The sequence below is a fragment of the Zonotrichia albicollis genome, chromosome Z (assembly GCF_047830755.1).
Source record: "Zonotrichia albicollis isolate bZonAlb1 chromosome Z, bZonAlb1.hap1, whole genome shotgun sequence".
Classification (NCBI taxonomy): Eukaryota; Metazoa; Chordata; class Aves; order Passeriformes; family Passerellidae; genus Zonotrichia; species Zonotrichia albicollis.
The window spans coordinates 30,418,999-30,440,451 of record NC_133860.1 but is presented as its reverse complement, the minus strand read 5'-3'; the positions used below and the strand labels follow the sequence as shown (position 1 = coordinate 30,440,451).

General features: G+C 41.4%; 1 protein-coding gene across 5 annotated transcripts in view; it reads right to left on the bottom strand.

Annotated features, from left to right (window-relative positions):
* The window catches only part of ZNF131 (zinc finger protein 131), a 35,560-nt gene extending 24,756 nt beyond the window's left edge, over nt 1-10,804 (bottom strand). The window contains exons 1-5 of one of the 5 annotated variants that reach the window (XM_005493712.4): nt 10,659-10,804; nt 6,925-7,063; nt 5,399-5,500; nt 4,294-4,438; nt 1,760-2,448 (exon numbers count right to left, since the gene is read on the bottom strand). In XM_005493712.4, coding sequence (XP_005493769.2) covers nt 1,760-2,448; nt 4,294-4,438; nt 5,399-5,500; nt 6,925-7,048 — 1,060 coding nt within the window. In that variant the 5' untranslated portion in view covers nt 7,049-7,063; nt 10,659-10,804. Of the gene's footprint in view, nt 1-1,759; nt 2,449-4,293; nt 4,439-5,398; nt 5,501-6,924; nt 7,064-7,900; nt 9,488-10,658 lie in introns of those variants that run through there. The other 4 variants (XM_074532942.1, XM_005493713.4, XR_012578164.1 and 1 more) reach the window with 4 other exon arrangements.
* Between the last annotated feature and the right edge of the window lie 10,649 nt (nt 10,805-21,453).

The following is a 21,453-nucleotide window of genomic DNA, read 5'->3' as shown; positions in this document are numbered from 1 at the left end:
TGGAATGGCCTTAAGCCAAAACAGAGTAGGTTTAGATTAGATATTCGGAAGAAATTATTTTCTCAGAGGGTGGTGATGCACTGGAACAAGTTTCCCAGGGAAGCTGTGGTTATCCTCTTTATGAGAAATGTTCAGGGCCAGGCTGGATGTGGCTTGCAGCAACCTGGTCTAGTGGAAGGTACCCTGCCCATGGCCCAAGAGGTTCAAACTAAGTGATAGGTAAGGTCCCTTCCAACCCAAGCCATTTTATCAACCAATTACTGCCCCACTGCTATTTCAATGTAATTGCTGGTATAGTGATTGAACAACAACAGGACAAAATATTTTAGGACATTTTCTCACAGGTCTTTCAAGTTCATTTTAGCATTCAACCAGTGCTGTACAGAACTCAGAATTTAGAAAGCATGTAACAGAATGGGAACTTTTTCATTCTCCTTAGGAGACCACAGTTAAATGCTGATATCCGTTCTGATTTTAAGGTTAAGGCTTTTGAAAATGTTAAACTGTAAGTAATTAGATTCCATATATTATACTTATTAGATCAATACATATTTAGTAAGTATTTTGCACCTCTTGTGATATGCTATTTTGCACCCCTTGCTTTGAATCAAAAATACTTTCTTTGCAAGAGCAACGAACATACTACCTAGTTTGGATTACTCTGGTTATCTGCCACAATTTTTTTTCCAAATAGATTTTTACTACGTATTTTTTGATAATAGTTTTTTCTAACTGCTGATTTTTTAGCACCTGTTTGAATTGCTTATAATGGAGAAACACTCCCTGCTTTACAGGGAATAAGGACTTCCCAAGGCTTGTCTATAAAAGGAACTTTTAAGCGACTATTGGGAATAGACTGGACACTGCCCTATATTAATACTCAGCAGTCTCATACACAGATACATTCTAATTAAATTAGGACATTCTAATGACAAGGCTTTAACAATAACAAGCTGCAAAAGAAATAGAGCTGCTACCCTCCATTGAACTTTTACTTATGACTCATGACTGGCATATTACACAAAAACATCTGGAAGATCAAGATGACATATATTTTACATTCAGTTATCTGTGTCATTTTCAGTGTCTGTTCAGTCAGCTGACTTTTCAGTGAGATGAAGATGCAATCTCCTATACTAAAAAGAAGAAGGAAGGACCACAAGTCACTTCGTACTCAAAAGATTTTTGCTACCCAGATTTCAAAGAGGCAGATTTCACAGTAAAAAAAGTGTACTATTATGACTAGGAATGTTTTGCCAGTTTTAATAGTTTTGCATAATTAACCAAGAAAATTCAAATCATAGATGAGACAAGAGCAAATGTGAAACTTTCTAAACATGATGGTACAAGACATAATTCTTTGAGGGTATTTTATGTAGGCATTTGCTCAGAAGTTCTGTTAGATAAAGAAACTTTCTAGACTGGAAAGGAACATGACTTAAGGGAGTATTTTGAAAAAAAAATCTCTAACATTTAACAGACTTGATAGAGAACTTTCTTTACTACTTTCTGGTTTTAGGTGCCTATTTTTAATCGACTCAATCCCCTAAGTTTCCAACATCAATGGAAAACAAAAAAAAAAAATCAATGAACAAACAAAAAGACATACCACCATTTTAGTTATAACTAGAAGCCAAGTATTTCTAGCACTCATGACTCATTGATTTTCTTCAGCATGTTATCTATTTCCCCAAAACATGCAAAAGCCCAAAATATTTGAAGGAAGGCCACAAGCACAGGACTGTAGCAGTGTTCTTACCTGTGTGCTTCCGAAGGTGCTCTTTAAAATGCCCAAAATGGTCAAACTGCTTGTCACAGTACTGGCATACATGTATTTTCTTGCCAGGTCTTTGCTTCTTGCTGGCACCACCTTCATCAAGGTGGTAACAGGTGAGGTGCTGTTTCAAAGCACTCTCTCGTAGGTATCTTTTATTGCATATGTCACATTTGTAATTCTCAGTAGAGTGTGTTTTCATGTGTTCCTTAAAATGGTAAAACAATTTAAATGAACGGTTACATTTCTCACAGTGGAATAAATTGTTCATGTGTGACAGCTGAAGCTCCACAATTTCAATACCTTCTACCTGTTTGCACGAGGGGTCAGTTGCACTATCACCTTCTTCTTGCATCTGGCATTTTCTCTCTCCCTGACGATACTTGCTGGTGATATCTGCCAAAAGAGCCAAAGCAGATTCATCTGATGTACCTGTTGTCTGTATGTACTTTATGGATTGCTCTGCAGAAGCTACTTCTTCAAGAGTTTCAATGCTGTCATCCTCCACTTTCATCGTCCCTTCAGCAATCTCCACCTCAATTTCAACAGGCTCTGATTCTGCAGATGGCAGTGTTTCTGTGATAACATTAGAGGTTTCAGCAATCTTCCTCTTTTTTGGTTTATTTTTACCTTGTGCTTCATTTGATTCTAAGGGTGATGAATTTTCTTTGTTCCTAAAAAACATTTGCATAAACACGGTTAAGATCAATTAACAATGACATAATAATTCCTGTCCAGTAATCTAGGTTCTGCATCCAACACTCCCTGAGCTGTTTCTTGAAGTTGAATGATGACCACATTATCTGTGTCACATCAGACATATAATCTGATTTGTGGAAGAACTGGCTACAGGAGCTAATTTGTCCTTAATCTACACTCCTTAGTGCAGTAAAATAACATTGTTAAAGCTGATAAAATATTTTAAAGTATTTAATGTAAATAGCTCTGCTTCAATGATACAAAGCATCTAGGAAGAAGAAAAGGCAGTTAACCTAATGACTTATCTAGAAATTTGTGAAATTCTATACTTGGAAAGAAAACTCCTCTAAAATAATTCATTCTGTGGCCTGCCTACTCAGAAATAAGGTTTAAGTCCCTCCTATGCCATTTACCTCTGGATTGTGTGCAACTGCAAGCAGTACTTAGAGCCTGTCAGAAAATACTTTAGCTGTGACTCCACATGATGCTAATACACGCAAGGGTTAACATATCCCATAATTCAGGAAGGCACACTGCTAATAGCTGACATTAAAAAAAAGATGTGAAAGGAGTATTCTACTTTAATTTCTGGTCTTAAACACAACCCTCAGTTCTGTGCTGTTCTGTCTGCACAAAGCACACACAATCCCCCCTTCCTCCAAAATGTCAGGGATGGCATAGCATCTCAAACACAGACACAGCTGAGTGGGTCAATGCTTTCAAGTCATCCACAGCACTACTGTGCTGGAGGTTTTACTACTGATCATCAGTTTCAAAAATAAGTGGCTATCTTCCCATCAAATAGACTGACTGGAGTAAGCTGTGCTTTTACCCTTCTTCTGCACCATGATGAATCCTTTCATGTAATGCACTCCCTGCCACTTCCAGGCTTTCTAGTAACAAGAGACAAGACTCTGCCCAGTATCTCCAAGTCATATTGTCAGATGTGTATTTAATGTGTAATGCAGGCTACAGCTTATAAATGGCACCTTAGTCTATTCACACACAGGAACACAGAGCAGCTAAATCCAGTTTCACATGGCCTGGATTTCTGATGTCTACCAGATTACAGGCACATTGCGAGGAGCTCCTGCATCACACACCAAAAGCAACTAGGGTAGCATGCAGAAGGAATAAGGACATGAGAGTACTTTATGGAAGTGAAATGGAAGAAAGGGGATGAAAAACAGCATGATGGGACTGACACCCACTTTTTTCAAGCTAGATTTTGGCATGGATTACAGTTCCTGGTACTGGATAACAGATGCTGCAGCACCATTTGATTAAGTATCAAACCCAGATAAAACTGTTACATTCATTCAAGAAGTTTGAGAGGTTAATTTTACAGCAAGAGGTTGTAAGATCACAGTTTATTCTCTCAGAAAGAGCAGAAAGCTACACGAAATCTAAACACCACAAAACAAAACAAGCACCACGAAATTAAAACAAGCACAAACTTGTTAATGTTGTCTGATTACCAGAGACATATTGTCACTGCACAGCTAGCTGTCAATCAGGTGTGTGCCATCAGACAGCACAGAGACCAACTATCAGCTACCACAGTTACAGCCCTACAACATCAGCAACATGCAGAAGCCATGTCGCTTGTCATTGACTTCTAGCCCAATGAATGTGACATTCTTGTTTTACCCTGTGTAATTCTGAAATGTATGTTACAGTAGAACATATGGTTCTACACAACTTAAGGAGGTTCCAGTATAAGGAACAGGACTGCAAAATAGTGGCAGTCAGCTCTTGCACAAGCCTTATTGAGACTCTCTCCTTCAGTGCTGGAAGGAAAAAGAGGCTTACGTGCTTACCTGATTTCAAGTGCTTTGATTGCTTCTAGCATCTGTAGATACTCTGCAGCTTTCCAAACATCATTTGCTTCTTCCTCACCTTGTACCATTAGCTTTGCTGTATAGGTGAACTCAATTAGGTGACGAAATGCCATGTTACTTACACCTGTGTACAGGCAAGAGAAACAAGTTACCTTTAACAATTCTGCAGCCTTATCTTCCCAATGAATCTTGCACACTTGCCTGCACACCATTTTGATAACAGCACTGTAGTCACCGGTTTCATAAACGTCACACCCTTAAATGGCTCCACTGAATGGTTTGGGTTGGAAGAGACCTTTATAATCCCCTAGTTCCAACCTCTCCCATGTTGGAATAAAAAAACCTACTAGAGAAACATAGTCTGGAACAACTGTGGAGTTTTGCCATGACAAAGATAAAAGGAATGATAAGATGGACAAAAAGCTGTTTCAGTAATATACAGATTTAAACACAAAAATACTATTCCTGGAGGCTGAAATGCTGCTCTAAGAATTTCATTTCCTCCCTGACTATTACATAAATATTACCCCATGTTTGCCCTGCTCTTGCATCCCAGCCAAGGCATTTGCCATTGGCCATCACTGACAGCCTTTTTCAGCTGACCAGAATGGCTTTTCTCTGGGAAAGCTTTTGTGTAGTACTGCTAGTCCTAACAACATATAAAGGGTCTGCCTGACCTTCACTGGACATGTACAAGGGGAAAGAAGGTGGGAAAAAGCACCACATAATCTCACATTTTCCTTTCCAATATATTTAATACTGTTCTCATTTTGATTTTTCTTCAGGGTGTTTTCTTTCCAGTGATGGTAACTGTCTCAGAACAACTCAAGAACTAAGACCTAAAAAGTTAACTTTCAATAACCAAGCATGTTCAAGTGTTCAAAGCCAGACTGGATATGGCCCTGACCAACCTGGTCTAGTGGGAGGCAAGGAAGGGGAGGTTGGGCCTAGATGATCTTACCATTCTACACTTCAACCCTAAACATTCTATGATTCTATGCACTAGCCTCTACTCAGGATGCTACAATAATTTCCAGCTTGAACACACAACTCTGAATGCTTTTATTTGCACAAGTCAGATTACCTTCAATCTCCACCAAAGGCTCCTGAGTGAAATCTTGGAAGAATTTGTGGAAGAACTGGCTACAGGCAGCAAGAACTGCCTTATGAGCTTTAAAATGGTGACCTGCAAAGGGAGACAAAAAGTTTGGTTTAAGGTAACACCTTCCTCCCTTCATAGTGCACATGCAGAAAAAAAGACCACCCAGTGTAAACATTATTCCAGCAGCATATACAGAGTGATTCTCCTTGTAACACAGGATAGTACTGCAGCTGGCTTGTCCCTTATCACACAGAACCTTGCTGACCTCACTAAAGCTCTGCAACTCAACCAGCTGGAGAACTCACTCACTCACTCACTCACTCACTCACTCACTCACTCACTCACTCACTCACTCACTCACTCACTCACTCTTTTCAGATATTTAAGAAATGAATTATGGGAAATTTCTATGCAAACTTTTCTTGCTATGTCTTGGGCTCAGCTCTGTATGTCTCATGTTTTTGTTGCTCCTGCAAACTGATAGATGTTATTACCACCACCAGTATAAACACCACAGAACAAAAGTGGCTCTGCTCTATTCTTTCTGTCTTCCAGAGTCTGTATTTCTTCTCCCCAGTGGAGGCATGCACATTCATGGGGCTCAGTGGTACAGGGATAAAGGAAGCAACACAGATTAGAACCACACAGCTGCACACAAAACCAGCTCTGAGTTCAACACATGGATTAGATAATGACAGAGCAGGAGCAAACATTCAGGAAAAGCACTATCAGTGAAACCGTGGCTGTTCCTGAAGAATATTTTTTTTTCTTCATTTGCTTATCTCCTTCTAATCTGGACTCTGTACGATCCTTTTTCTTCAAGTGAGTTGCTGCTATCCTTTTAAAGATAAGGTGCTACTCCTTCAGCTAAATCTAGTGGACACTGCCTATATTCCCTGTAGTGTTCATCCATTCTAAAATATGTTTGGAATATTAAGCAGACTTAAATGATCTACTACATACCACCTTTTCTAAGGAAATAATAAGCACTTGTATCTTCATCATCCTTTTAAAACAGTTCTTATGCTCTTAGAACATGTACAAAAAGTGTGTGCTTTTACCCTTTTAAAAGTATGCATTAAAAACATTAAAACAGTAGACAGATACCAGAGAAGCTGCTATGAGAAGTAAATATTATTTCAAGGTGTGGGATTTTTTTTTATTTAAACACAGTATTTGTAAAAGTTCTCTGCATGCAGTCAGACAGCTCAAGTCACAGAAAAATATTTAAACAATGTTTTGGGAATCATTAGCCCATTAAATATACCACAGCAGTTTTGAAGAGGGCTTCTATCTGAAAAAATCTTCTATTTTAGTCTCTTGTTTGGGAAAGCAGAAGCAAAATTACTAACCACTATGATGAAACTTTGCAAGTAACTTGCACACAGGTACAGAACCAAGAATTGGTTCACAGCCCCATCTGACACATGACCATGAAAAATCCAAGAGCATCCCAGCACAGCTTTCAAAATTCTACAATACCAACTAGTTGTCAGGCCTGTACATACCATCGACGATCAGAGTGATATCTGTAAACTGGTCCTGCTCACGTTGTTCATTCAGCCTATCCAAAATAACTTTATAGTGCTCAGGGAATTCCTGGATACATTCCATCGTTTCCTCAGCTTCCATGGCAAAAGGCCTGGTCTGCAAAACAAATGTAGTATGAGAGAAAGAATACTGTGCCAGTCAGTAAATACTGTGCAGAGTCAGGTTATTATACAAATGTGAACTAACTAGCACTTGGCCAGGACTTTAAAACCAATGGAAAAACTGTCTTGCTTGCTTTTTTATTCAGTGTTAGTTGACAGGCAGGAAATGGCACAGTTAAGGAAGTGGAATATTCTTATTTGGACACATGAAGAAACAGCCACAGTGGGTATTTCTTTATCCTACAGATTCAGCAGGGATCCACCACCCTCAAAGCAAATACTACAGGGATGTAACATCTCCACAGCTACTCATTCAACACCACTGCAGCATAATCTCAGAATCTTCATACAGTTCTTGCAATCCTACCAATCCAATGGGTTAACAGACAGTTCTTTAAACTTTATCTTTAAACTTTTATTTAAGTCACACTTTGCAGCTCATGAACACAAATTGTTTACTTCCTATAATAGGGATGTAATACAGCAGCAATTTTTATTGTCTGAGTGCATGACAACTGCCAGGGATTTAATCTGCTCTCAAGCTTATTCATCCATCCTGCTTACACTTCTTCCTCTGTAAAGTGAAATATTCTTTGCCAGCCTTTTGATGTATAATGCTTGTAGTGAGGCAGCCCTTCCTCCCTTACTAACACAATGAACATAGCTGGGGGTGGGAGTTGTAGAGGATCTCAGACCTGGAGAGGTCTAGCAGAACTCGGTGCCTGTCGATGAGATGCAGACAGTAGTCTGCTCCATATGCAGAAGAACCTCAGCAGAACATCCAAGTGCTTAAACGAAAGCACTTCACAAATTTTTCACAAAAAAAATTTACCTCCAGGCAAAATTATTTCAGGTCCATGAAGCAATGCTCATTTTCAACTCCCACACTAATGTGGCTTACACTTTGAATGCTGCAGAAAATAAGAATTACGGAGTGTCTATTTACACCACAAAACACACTTCTTGCCTCTCAGAAAAAAGTCACCCATGAAGAAGTTGTTTTGCTAAGACAATAAGTAGAGCAGAAGCAACTACTTAGGGAAGTCCAGCCCTACCTGTTACTGCTATGCTATCAACCACAGAAACGCTGCCCACCAAAGTCAGATTCATTACCTAGTGTGCAAAGAGGCAATAACTACACACATTCGAGGGGACACAGATTAGCAATTTCAGAGTTGTGCAAGCCTGGGTGCCCCGTGCAATTCCACAAATCAAGTACCCAACTACAAAAACTTTTTGCTAATTATACATTTTAGCAAGAGAAGGATTAGTGTTCACTGGTTACAAGTAACATAGTTCTGTAATTAATTAGCATTCTCTCTTCTATTGATTAGTGATTTTCTTGCTTCCCGTGCAAATTAGTTCACATGCTCGGCGTCCCTCTTCTTTGGGATTGGGGGGGGGGGTTTCTTGGGTTGGTTGCTGCAATCTTCCCCAGCTAGAATTACCTGTTACCAAGTTGGAGCCAATTCCAACACAATTGCTAAGTTTGCTTTATTAGTTTGCTCCTTATTTTGAGGTTTTTGCTACATGTCCCTGTAGCCTCTAAATTCTAGATCCTTTGTGTCCACTATCAGCCATTTTCCCAGGCTTTGTTAGCCTGCCCTTAGGTCAGAGATCACTGAAGTATGTCTTCATAAGCTTAAGAAGGCAATTTTACCCACAAGTAATTTGTTTTTCTAACACCTGGACATTACTAAGAGTTGTCAGCCACTCTCTATATCATGGATTAAATCTCCTTTCTAGCTGAAGAGGCTTGACAGCACATAAAGATCAAAGAGCAAAGCAAATCCTTCCTTAAGAAAATTCTACATATTCCGTATTTCGCGCCAGAAACAACTGCCAGTGTCTTCAAGTGGGCAGAGGAGCCCAGTCTGCAGGGGAAGATGATGTGAAAGGGAGGGGAAATGCTGCTGCTGCATTCTCTTCACCTCATCTGTAACGGTGGGTCTAAGACAGACAACCAGAAATTCCTGCCTTTCTCTCACCATCTGGTATTTCACATAAAATCTCACGTGGGAAGGTGTCAGCTACATAATTCAAAGTTTAATTCTTCATGCCCATTTTTGACACATTATAGAAGGGCAGATGACTTGCAATAGAAAGCATAATTGCTAAAACCAAAAATTCGATCTCCAACTTGCATGATTTTCATATCCCATGGTTTTTGCTTTACTTCCAAACTGACTGTGGGGATATCTTAAAAGAAACACCCCAAAACTCAAAATAATAGAGCAACCTTAGCCTAGCAAACACAAGATACTTTAAAAGATTTCTTTTTTAGAATTCCAAAACATAGTAAGAAACATACAATTTATGTTAGGCAGTTCGTTAATTAACACAGAACTAGTAAAAACGTGAGTTTACTGTGTATCTAAATGCTGTTGCAGCATTCATTGAGCATTCTCGTTTTAAAAACTTCGGTCACACTGCACAAAAAGGCCTGACAAAACAGCACATGTTTAGTAAGAGCGTGAGTACTTTGGAGGAAGGTGCGAAAAGTACAGTTGGGAAAATAAAGCAGCCGAGGAATATGGACAGAAGCGATCCAAATTCCAACTTATGAGTGGGCTCACAGATGAGCGACAGAGAGTGGACCGCTTCAACTGTCTGTGCAATTTCCTTGAAAGACTCATCGAAATACGGCCTGAGCCTTATGAGCCTGTAACCCTGCACGCATTTCACGTGATGCGCATATGATTCCCCGAGCTGCTTTTATAAATCCGCCCCAGTGAAAAATGCTATTATTGCTGCTCTCCTGGGCTACAGCAGGAGCTGCTCGGACTCCGGGCACCAGATGTTAGGTTGGCGCACACGGGTCCCAGACGCGCGGGCGGGGCAGCGCCGGGGCAGCTCGGGTGACCCGCAGGAGCCGACGCGGCGGCCCACAGCACCGCCATCTTGGCAAAGGGGGAGCCGCGGGCCGGCCAGTGCAAAGCAGGAATTCCTCATGCACACTGCCGCACGTTCTCCTCAAAACCGACGCTCAGGCACGGCGCAGGCACAATCCCGATCCCGATCCTGCCCCTCGCCCCGCAGCGCGGACGCGGGATCGCTGCCGCTCCCGCCGGGATCGTGAGCACAATGGCCGCTAGGCGGCGCCCCCACCCCCGGCCGCCGCACCCGGGGCTCCCGCCACCCGCGCGCGCCTCCCGCGGGCTGCGGCCCGCGGGCCCCGCGGCCACCCGCAGCAGCCTCATTGGCGGTCGACGGTGTCATTCAGCGCGACCCCCGCCAATCGCGAGGCGCGGGCAGCGCTCGCCCCGGGCGCAGAAGCCAATGAGCGCCTGCCGAGTGCCAGGAGCGGGCGAAGGCGGAAGGCCTGGCCCGCGCCCAGGGCTGGGCGCGCACAGGGGAGCCGGGCGCAGTGCGGGCGGCGTCGGCAGGCACGGGGGTCCCGCGGGGCGCCCCGAGAGGGGACCTGACCGCTGCCGGCCCCAGCCTGGCGCGCGGTAGCGCCGCGGCCTCGTTAGTCCTTATTACGTCATCAAAGCGCGCATTAAATCGATCCCTTTTCAATTCCCGGCCGGGTCGCGGCCCGACGACGCGGCGCCCCGAGGGGTGGGGAGGCGGTTCCGCCGGGGACTCACCGGGAGCAGCTCCTCGCCGCGCCGCTTCCCGCTCCACCGCCGCCGCTTCCTGCTGCCCGGCACGCTGGAAAGCGGGGCGCGCGCCGGCCAATCCCGACTCGCATTCCCGGCCTGCCCTGCGCTCACCTTCCACGCGACAGGGCGCGCGCGCGGCGGGGGCGGGGCCCGGCGGCCAGGGGCATGCCGGGAGTTGTAGTGCATTTGTGTGGTGCGCCGGGTACCGAGTGACGGAACGGGTCGGGCTGGAGGGGACCAGAGCGGGTCGTGTATTCCAGCCTCCATGCTCAAGCAGGATCATCCAGAGTGCATGGCACAGGATTGTCTCCAGACAGTTCCTCAGTATCTGTGAAATGAGACTCCACAGAATCTCTGGGCAATCTGTTCCAGTACTTGGTCACACGTGCTGTAGAGTTCTTCCTAATGTTCCGGTGGAATTTCTTGTGCACCTCTCACTGCCCCTTGCCTCTTGTCCTTTTACTCGGCAGCACCGAGCAGAGCCCGGTCCTGCTCTGTCCCCTCCCTGCAGACACTGAAAGACACTGATGGGGTCCCCTCTCTGTTATCTCTTCTCAAGGCTGAACAGGCCCAGCTTCCTCAGTCTGTTCTCATAACAGAGATACTCCAGCCCCTCGATCATCTTTGTTGTTCAACTCTGTTCCTCTTGATGAAGAATGCCTTTGTCTCTTCTAGATGCACTTTGCAGCTACATTGCAGTGCATTCCCTAGTCTGGCATGGCAGAACATTTTGAAGGGCAGGTGTTAGGGCCCCATACACCCTCACAGGCCGGACTCATACCCATAGGATTCCCTTCATCCCATGTCCCTTGACTCTGTTACACAGCCACTCTTGCATGCAGTTCCATAACACCGTGTTACTTTATAATTCAGATTGAGCTGTGTCCAAAATGAGTGTCATGAAGCGGTGTCAAAAGCTGAAAAGTCAGAAGTGCAATACTGCCCAGCAAGCCTCTGTGGCATCCTGCTGTGCCCCTCCAGGTCCCCACGGCTGAGGAAGGAAAGGCCCAGGTAGCACCTTGCAGCTCCAGCACAGCTCCTGGGCTATTTGGCACCTTAGTGAGACAGCAAGTGCACGGCACTGGCTGCAAGCAGCCCCTCTGCCATCCTGCCTGAGCGCTGACCATGTGAAACTCACGTTTCTTTTCTACACTGGAATCTTCAAGGGACCCCTGCTCATCCATGTTTCATGTCCTTACATGAGATGAAAATCTACTCATCCAAATAAACCAGTATAATAATTTAACTTGTCAGAACTGCACGATCATCCCTTTGGCAGCCTCTACGCTGAAGCTGACAGGACAAGAGCAGCCTCATGCAATGGCTCTAATTAGTTTGCCCATGTTAATTCCTGAAAATTGACTTGTTTTTGAACTCCATCCCTTTCCCATGGTGCTTATTGCTTAATGGCCTTGTTAACATAACAGTACTATTGATCTTGTCAGTAGGTCTGCTCAGACAGTTATTTGCAGCCTAGGAGTTGCCTGCCACACCCGTTCTGGTTTTCTGGTACACAACAGTAGATAAGCAATATTGATGCCTCCTGCATTTAAAAATATATGAAGGTTTGTTTTAAACTAGCAGAGATCTAAGTTTTAGTAGAAGAACTATATCTCCGATAGTTTATAATCCAAATAGAAATATTGCTAAATCTATCACTGCAGCAGGGTACAACACAAGAATTAAAATTTTCCATCCCAGCACCTTCTACCTCTCCAGTGTTAGTGTCTTGCTTGTTTTTGATTAATGTATGGTTTGTTCTGACCATTTACTTTTTTTCCTCATGGCATTCTCCGCTGTATTTCTTTTTTTCCCATGGCTTCCTCCATCTAGTTTTACTGTGAGGTTAAGGTGAACGTTTTAAATGTATAGTTCATACTTGGTCCTAATAGCTTTTCAAGTATAAAATTACACTGACTAAGCTGTAACTCTTATGTTCTCCTTTTCCTCTCTCAGAGATGGGTGTGCCATTTCCCAGTATTACTTCCAAGATTTTCAAGAGCTATGTTACAAAACAATGCAAATTAGTTTTAGTAAGTCTGGAAACTGCCTGGTTTATAGTACACTTTATTTACATGAGGAAGAGAATGTTAAGCAAACATCTAAAGGATCTTGATCAATAGCTTTAGTTCAATCTGTATTAGTCATTTATATGCCTAAAAATTATCTATTTTTTTTTCCTTTTCCAGAATCACCTCAATGACACTAGAGAATCCTGTATTAATTAAAATAACGTGGTATGTCTTCTGGACATACCACGTTATTTTAATTAATACAGGATTAGTTCAGCTGAGTTTGGGAAAATTACTGAAGTGTAGATGTTCTCTTCTAGCTCCGGCCTCTCACAGCAGCATTGAACAGGGCTGAGAGCATCTGTCCAGGCTGAGCATTGTGAGCCTCTCCCAGGGGAAACTGTAAGTACCAAACAGCCAAAAATGAGTACTACATTAATGGTAGAAAATTGTGAATTACTACAAAATCGTAGAGAATTGTGAATTACATTTCTCTTCTTTAATAAAGGAAACACCTCTTTGTCTGAGGAAATGTAGGAATTAATAAACTGGAGATGTGAAATCAAGGAGGCCTGCTTATGTGCAGCGTTTAGTAGATAACTGTTGTCCAAAAGCAGGTGATATGAGGGCCAAAAGGGACCATTAGCTCATCTAGTGCAGGGCCATCCACCTGGCAGCCTCTGACCTACATCCAGCTTGCTGGACAGTTCTGACTGGCTCCCAAAAATGGTTTTGAAATCTCCTTTGTGCACTCATGGCACACCCAGATCTCCCACATCAAAACCAAATTATTCACCTGGCAGAATACAGGTAGCTGCAATGTGGCCTGTACTGGTCTCTTCTATTAGAGAAATTCTTACGAAATCAACTGCTCATTCCTGCAGTGTTATCAGTCATTTGCGGGAAATCTCTGTATCAGGCGAGTCAGTACGTCTCCCTTGCACGGTACTTGTTCTGTGCATGAGAAGGCTGTGCTGTCATGCCTAGAGCAAGCCAGATGTGTGCTGTTGTGCAAGAGGAAAACATTTCTGTGGGGCCCCTTTGATAGGTAGGCCGAGGGCAATAATATCAGTGTCTGTTTAAAAAGTTTTAAAGGAAAATAAACTTGGATTGTGCTTCTGACAGAGAGCTGTTCTGTTAATCCTCCTTATTTCTTTATTCATTCCAGAGTAAAGGGAAGATATAAGGAGTTAATGGAAGTAAAAGTGATAGTGTAACTACAAAATGCAATGCTTGAAATCTGTAATGTGTAGAATTGTGGATTGATGTCCAAAAATATTTAGACCTTAGTCCTGTGACACAAATGTGTCAGCCTGTTCCTTCGTTATCTATTTTCAGAGGAAATGTCCAACTGGACAGGATGTGCATTTATATCTATTCAGTATTATCTGCTGACGTACAAGCTCCATGCCAAATCTTATCTACTGTTTACAAGTTTCATATTTTTGTGACCCCAGAAAGAGCAGCTGACTGGTGAAATCAGGGAGATCAGTGTCTGTTGAACACTGCAGGCAATGGTAGTTGAATTCTAGTTCTTATCTAAATATTTTTTTTGTATAATTTTAAATGTCTGGAGGAAGAAGCAAGTCCAGCAACTTATTGTCCCTCAGTTTCATTAACTATAGGATTCTGCAGGATTACAAGAAGCATGCCTAAAGAAATGAGTTGTAGAGTACTTAGCTATTTTTTTTATTTTAATCCCATAATATAGAACCATACATATAAATATAAAATGGGTTGTGTTGGAAGATCATATAAATTCAGTGGACTTTGTCTCCATCAGGATTTGTCTGGACAACATCTTAAAGAAAACCTCTGTTAAAAAGTTATCTGTATTTATTATTAAAATACATATAACTGGGCAATTTTTTCATGGATATGCATTGTGCATCATGAGTAGAAATAACATATGCAGACATTATTACTACAGATTTCATGTATTTAGTTAGTAGCTCTTCAGACATGACCCAAATGTTCCACAGCAAAATCTTTAACTTGATTTGCAAAAATATTTTTGTTTTGTGGGTTTTTTTTCATAAGCAACAGTGGTCCCAGCGCATCAGGATTTGAAATGTGGTGGCTTTTTTCAAGCTCTCTCACAATCCATGAAAATCTACAAAGTCTGGAAGGGGTTAAAGCTAAATTGTAAGAAAAAATTTTGACCTAGCCCACAACTGTACTTCCATGTATTATACATGCAGAAACATTAACAGATCATTTTGTATTACTCCTCTTTCAGGCCAGGTAATCTTCCTACAAAAATGTAGACCTATGAATCATACTGTTGCTGTGAGAAATTATGTTTGGTTGATAGGGGCATAAAATGTTCACTATAAACTTTACTCCAGAACCTGGAGACAATCAGAGAGTCATTCCACATGCAATTAAGATAAGATTAAGAGCAATAAAAAGTTGGAAAGCAGGACAACCTAGAATTCTTCCTGTTTTCTAGAAGAAAATTTTCCCTTCAAGAACTTTTTATTTCTGGCACAGCCTTCCATCCATCAAGTGCATCTTCTGTCTGTGCAAGACAGTGTGTGCTCACACACTGTCAATGTGTCACATTGACTGCGCTGCGCTGATTATTGTGTGAGTACTCGCTCTCTAGACTTGCAGGTCGAGCAGCTACCAAAGCACACATGCTACTGGAAGACCACCCAGCTTCTGTCTGTTGTGTCACTTCAGTTCTTAAGGCCATGATCCACCTGATGTGGATCACACATGATCCACACTGTACGCCTCAGCGCCTGAGCTGCTGACTGCATAATGATTTGCCTGAACGGTGGAGACTGAAGTCCTACCATGGCTTCAGGACTACTGAAATTCCTCACTGTCCTTTAGTTTTGTATTTTGTAATTTACGTAGGCAGACATTTGTGTTAAGGAATTAACAAAAGTTAACAACAACATTTACGAGCAAGAAACCTTTGCAAAAAGGGGAATATGATTAAAGAGTGTTTATTGTTAATTATTACTTTGTGCAGTCATGGGATCACTTTTGCATTTTGTTTTCTGGTCTCTCTTCCTGAAAGCCTGTTAGCTGAAGAGAATGTTCAGCAACTTTACTGACATCATTCTTAAATCATTACAATTTTTTTTTCACTTCACAGTCATGTTTTGTATCCTTTTTTGAAGCTCGTACAGGAAATCTGGCAAGGATTATGATGCAGGATCAGCAGAAAAAAACCCTACTTAGGTGGCTTTTTTTGATATTGTGGGGTTTTTTTGGTGGGTTTTTTGATTTGATTTTTTGTTTGTTTTTTTCCCCTGACGAGAAAAGATCAGAAAATTTCAGCTTGCAGTTTAATGGGGTGGATAAAATGCTGATGGTCAAAGACAGCTGTGGGATGCAGACTCTGGGCTCTGTGTTGGGTACTACACCTCAATAAATACAATCCTTAAGACTGTTATGTCCATGATATATAAATAATAATTACAAGGCATACATGAATAATATTATGAACGCCTTCCTGCCAAGAGGCAGACATTAAAAAATTAAACTAGAGGCCAGGTAGAGATGAGGCGTTACCAAAGTAAAATGCCAACCTGGGGCTCATCTCTGCTGTAGTTCTACATGAGCCCTTACAAATGAGCATCCATGCAAAGCCTCACTGACTGAAGAGCTATGGAGGCATTATGATGGCTGTTTCTTGATGGGACCAGAACTTACCTTTCAAGTTCCACAGGTTTAGCCAATGCCTTTGAAATGGGATGAGGAGACGCCAAAGTGGGTGTTGCTGTTTCTGCCTTTAATTAGTCAACATGATACAAAGCCTGTCCAGTGTGAATTCTCAGATGAGCCAAGAACAAGAAGTCCATCCAAATACATGTGAACTTAAGAAATCATGGTACTTTTGTAAAAACAACCAGTAGTGGCTGCTTGAATTTTGCAGGGCAGATTTTCCCATATCTTTGCTATTTGTAGTGATATGTAGTAGTGTGATGGCTTGTGCAGGTGACTTCCAAACATGTCCTCAGACAAAATGTCCTCAAATCTTCTCTCACTTCTCTTTCTTTCAAACACTTAGTTATTTCCTCTGCATTGCATTCTGCATCCTTTTTTGTGGAACGCAGTGCAGATCTACTACTCTAATTTTGCCTTTTCCAAAGACTGGGAACCCAAAGCTGTAAGGAGAACAGGAAGACTGTCAGTGTCAAAGTATATCTGTCAGATATAGTGCCTTTGTTGGCCCATTATCAATGTTATACAAAAGTTATATTTTGTATTCCAAATTTTACTTTGCCTTCATTGTTACTTTCAACAACTGCATCTCTGGAAAGTAAAATACAGGGCTGTAATATCAGAAGATTGAAGGCTTCTGTTACATATATTTCAGCCAAAATACACAAAAATAACTTTATGTTAGTTAATAATTGTAATTTTCAGCAAAAATGTGAACTTTTCATGAGATAGGAAAAGCTTGGAAACCTTCTGGAAGTGCTAAATTGTTGTTAATGATTTACAATAATATTAGAGTATATAATAGAATCACAGAATTATAGAAGGTTTTGTGGTGGAGGAGACCATAAAAATCATCTAGTCAGCCCACTTTCATTAAGTCAGGCTACCATCTAACTTAAACTCTTTCAGTTTAAAACCATTGCCCCTTGCCCTGCCACTACCTGCACATGTAAAAAGTCCCTCTCTCTCTTTTTTTTTCAGCCCCCTTTAGGTACTGAAAGACCTCAGTGAAGTGTCCCTGAAGCCTTCTCTTTTTCACTCCAACTCTTTTGGCATATCTTTGCTGCTGAGGTGCTCCAGCCTTCTCAGCATCTTTGTGGTCTCCTCTGGCCCTGCTACTTGAAAAGAAGTATCATCAGCAATCAACTGTCTATATCATGTATTTGAAGCCATCAGTATTTTAGTTTGTCAGATTTCATTCCACGTATGACAGTCTCCATCTTGCGCTCAGATATCTGAATCTGCCCAAAAACACTACTAACATCTCTTGCTGACCATAATGTTCATAACCACTTCTGTATTACCAGGAAAAGAGAGCAACACAGAGCCACAAAGAAAAATTGAACCAAAACCACATAATCCATTTTTTAATCACAGTTCAACAGTTCTTGAAAGATGAATCTTTTTAATATACAAACATCTCTTGTTCATTAGCTGGAACCAGTTTTCACTTCAGTTTTAGTGCATTTCACAACAGATAAGCAAAGGACAGACAAGCAAAAGTATTGAACTTCCCATCAGGCTGACTGTACATGGTCACTGAATCCCGTGTAGTGGGCTGCCTTAACTTCCATTCTGCGGCTTGGGTTCAGTGCAGTGAACTGTGCCTGCATGACCTATTGTAATCATTAACAACAACTTGCTTGAACAGGTATTTCTGGTGAGAAGCGTTTAAATGTAGTCACCTAGAATGAACCACTGTGAATTTAGCTGATGAATCATTTTCCTCCACATCTCCTAAGGAGGTTTATTGTGTATAAAGAGTTAAAAGGAATTTTATGTATTGCTGATGGTACTTCTACAGTTACACTCTCTTGGACACCTGATCTGTTAATGTAAAGAAAAATGTCTGAATGCAATATAACAGAGAGGTTTTTTAAACTTTCTGTGTGTTCATTGGTCCAGATCCCTAACCATTTTATGTGTTCACTCAGTGAATTGTATTGGAGAGCCTAAAGCTGCCTGCTAAATTCCTGCTGCAACTGCATCATTCCCATAGCAGGAGGATCATTGTGTGGGACATGAGATCTGGACACATCCCCTGTTTTGGGCACTGCAGGATGACATTTGCTTTTTGGTTTACTATGCCAGACACAAGGAGCCTCAGCAGAGTCACATCAAACTGAAGGAATTCTCTATTTTCCTCTATTATGGATCACAGGACTGCAAAGTATTACTCAGTATACTGGAAAAATACAAAAATGTGGAAGATTTCCTACAGCTATGATCTTCTAAACCACCTCTTGGGTACCATCAGCAAATTTTTACTTCATTCAAATGATAAGAGGACCACTGGTTTTAAGCTCACTGCAGTGACTTGGAGAATTTGTGGATGGATAGAATTATTGCAGGATACATGCAGGAAGTAAACAGAGCCTGTAAGGAGCTCAGAACAGATGTAGCTATTCAGCAGCTAGGGTCTGTTTGCCTTTGTAATCTGTGCAATTATTGTGATTGAAGACATCTGATAAAACGTTTCCCTTCCTACTTACAGTGTGCTACAGATAGATTCAAGCAGGGAAAGGTACTTCATTATTGTAATGCAATTCCCAAGCAGAAAACCCAAACATTTTGCTAGATCAGGGATCCTTTAAGTCTCATTTTATTTATAAGTGGACAATGGCATGTATCAGCTATTCCTTTGTTCACTGAAGCAATCTTTAGGCCTACCTCAGAGGATGTCAGCTTTAGTTCCTTCCTTTGAATTCTGAGAAGTGTGCATTTAGTTACCTTATGCTGCGATTTACTTCAGTGTATCTTTTGCCCTTCACTTAAGTGACCCTTTATTTTACAGCATTTATTCATGTTTATTCCTCATAAACTGATGGAAATTTCTTTATATATCTATAAGCATTACGTGACAGCCTTCTGCTGTTGCCATATTTTCCACTATAAAGTAGAGTAACTACCCTGAGCTGACACAGTTGTCAGAGAAGACAAGAAGGACCAGTAAACAATTAAGATTTGCAAGTGGACTTTGAATTCTATGTTTATGACATCCTTCAGTCACAAGAGCAAAACAGGCACTGAAGACTAAGGCCTCAGAATAGGGTTCATGCTGAATCTGTGCTCTGCCCCCATCCTTGCATTATTTGTGCGTTACAAATCTCCTCAGCAGGCATTACCAGAATGTAATTTCTGACAGCCACAGTTCCTTGTTCTTTGGAATTGTGGCATTGTGTTGGGGTTTTTTATGTATTTTTGGTTTTTCTCTTCCCAAGAAGTATGTACATTACCAATCTAGATAACAGAAACAACAAATGATATTTCTGTGCTCTGGTGGTTTGACAAGTTTGGAACATGTCAGAAAAGGGGAAAGTTGATGTTCAATAGGAAAGGAAGAGCACTGTTATTTCCACCAGAACTATTAGCCTGTCCCAAAGAAGAAAGAAAGTGAATAGAAGCAGGATGATCATTAAAAAAATTATTGTTCCAAACTGAGGAGTTGTCCAAATTAGAGTTCATAACTTGCTTCCTGCTGTGATATTGGACCAAACTCAACAACCAAGAAAATATTTGCAGTGGAAAGCAAAAATTAATATTTAAGATTATTGTTTCTTTGCAATCTATAGACAAAGGACTACAGAAGCCTATGAACAGAAAGGGAATTAATGAAAGAAATTGAATTATCAGACTCCTAGGCTTTTAAAAATTTGACAATTATTAACAGCGTTATCTATGTTCATAAGAACATCCTGTGGAAGCAGATTTTTTTTCCTCTCAGAAACAGTAATACTTCAGACTGATGTTTAAATGTATTTAGTTTGTACATTTCTAAACCAAATTAATTACGTCTAGTTTAATCCACAACCAAGATTATAATATTTCCTACCACTAGCTTTAAGATGCAGGAACTTTTTTCCTCAGTATTTATTGAGGCAGGGCAATGATTTAAAGCAGGGTGAACATTAAAAAGTGAGATGCTTATGGCTTATCACTTTGAATATAGTTTAAGTCATCTTAATATTATAAGGGTTATAATAAATATAATAATAAATAATACTACATACAGTATTTATTGTCATGGGGATAATTGCTAGCAACAGGTGCTTCTCATCTCTCAGTAAGGCATCTGAGGGTCTGCAGGTGTCTCTGCACACTGTATGGCAGGAAATAATAACTTTTCCATAGTGACCACTGTCCATTTCCATCCTCAGTGTGCTTTCCAGAGCAAGGTACTTGTTTTATATGATGGCTGCTTCAGCTCTGTTTACTCTTCCTGAACTCTGAGTTCCTCAGTACTTGTGAGTGTCATGTCTCAGCAGCACTCAGTGGTATCACCTATAGGTTATAGGTTCAGCACTTGTTAATAAAACCTTCTCCACATCCTCCCCACAAAGAAAAGGAAATGGAGATAGAGATGGAGCATTGCTCTTCCTTAGAGCAATAGACACCCTCCTTAGAGGGTGTCTCCACCTGTGTTGCTGTAATTGGCAAGAGAACAACTGTCAGTCACCAGTGAGCTGCATCACTTTTATTAGCCCTGTTAACAGAGCTGTACCTGCTTCATTTTTTGGCTGCCCCTGTGCTCATGCAAGAATTGGTGGTTGTGGTGCACACCAAATACTTCCAGCCAACCTTACAGGATTTTATCAGCTCTGGGAATGAACCCCAACACCTGAAGCAGGAGGTGAGCAAAGTGTCTATCAATTGAAACAGTAAAGGGCACTACTGCACATATGAGGGTTTGGTACCAGCCCAGCAAAGAATACAAGATGTGTTTCCCCAACAATATAAGGAATACAAGCACACTCCACTTCTTAAAAGAACTTCAGGTCTAGTATGAAGTCTATCTGTTTTCTGCATTCTGTCTTGCAAGACTACTGAACAGAAGTTCAGAGATTTCTGTCTTTCTACTCACCAGTGGAAAAGAAGTGCATAGGACTTCTGCAGCAGAAACCCCCGAGGTCAGCAGTTCCCTATCTCGCATCCAGCCTAAAGCAAAATGCTTATCTGTGCAGAAGATGGCCTCAAGCCATAGATCTAGGCAGTATCAATCTCACCACCTTGAACTGTGAGGGCACACCACCTTTTTAAACGCTGATTTCCCCATAAACACATGTAACATGTACATTGGAGGAAATCAA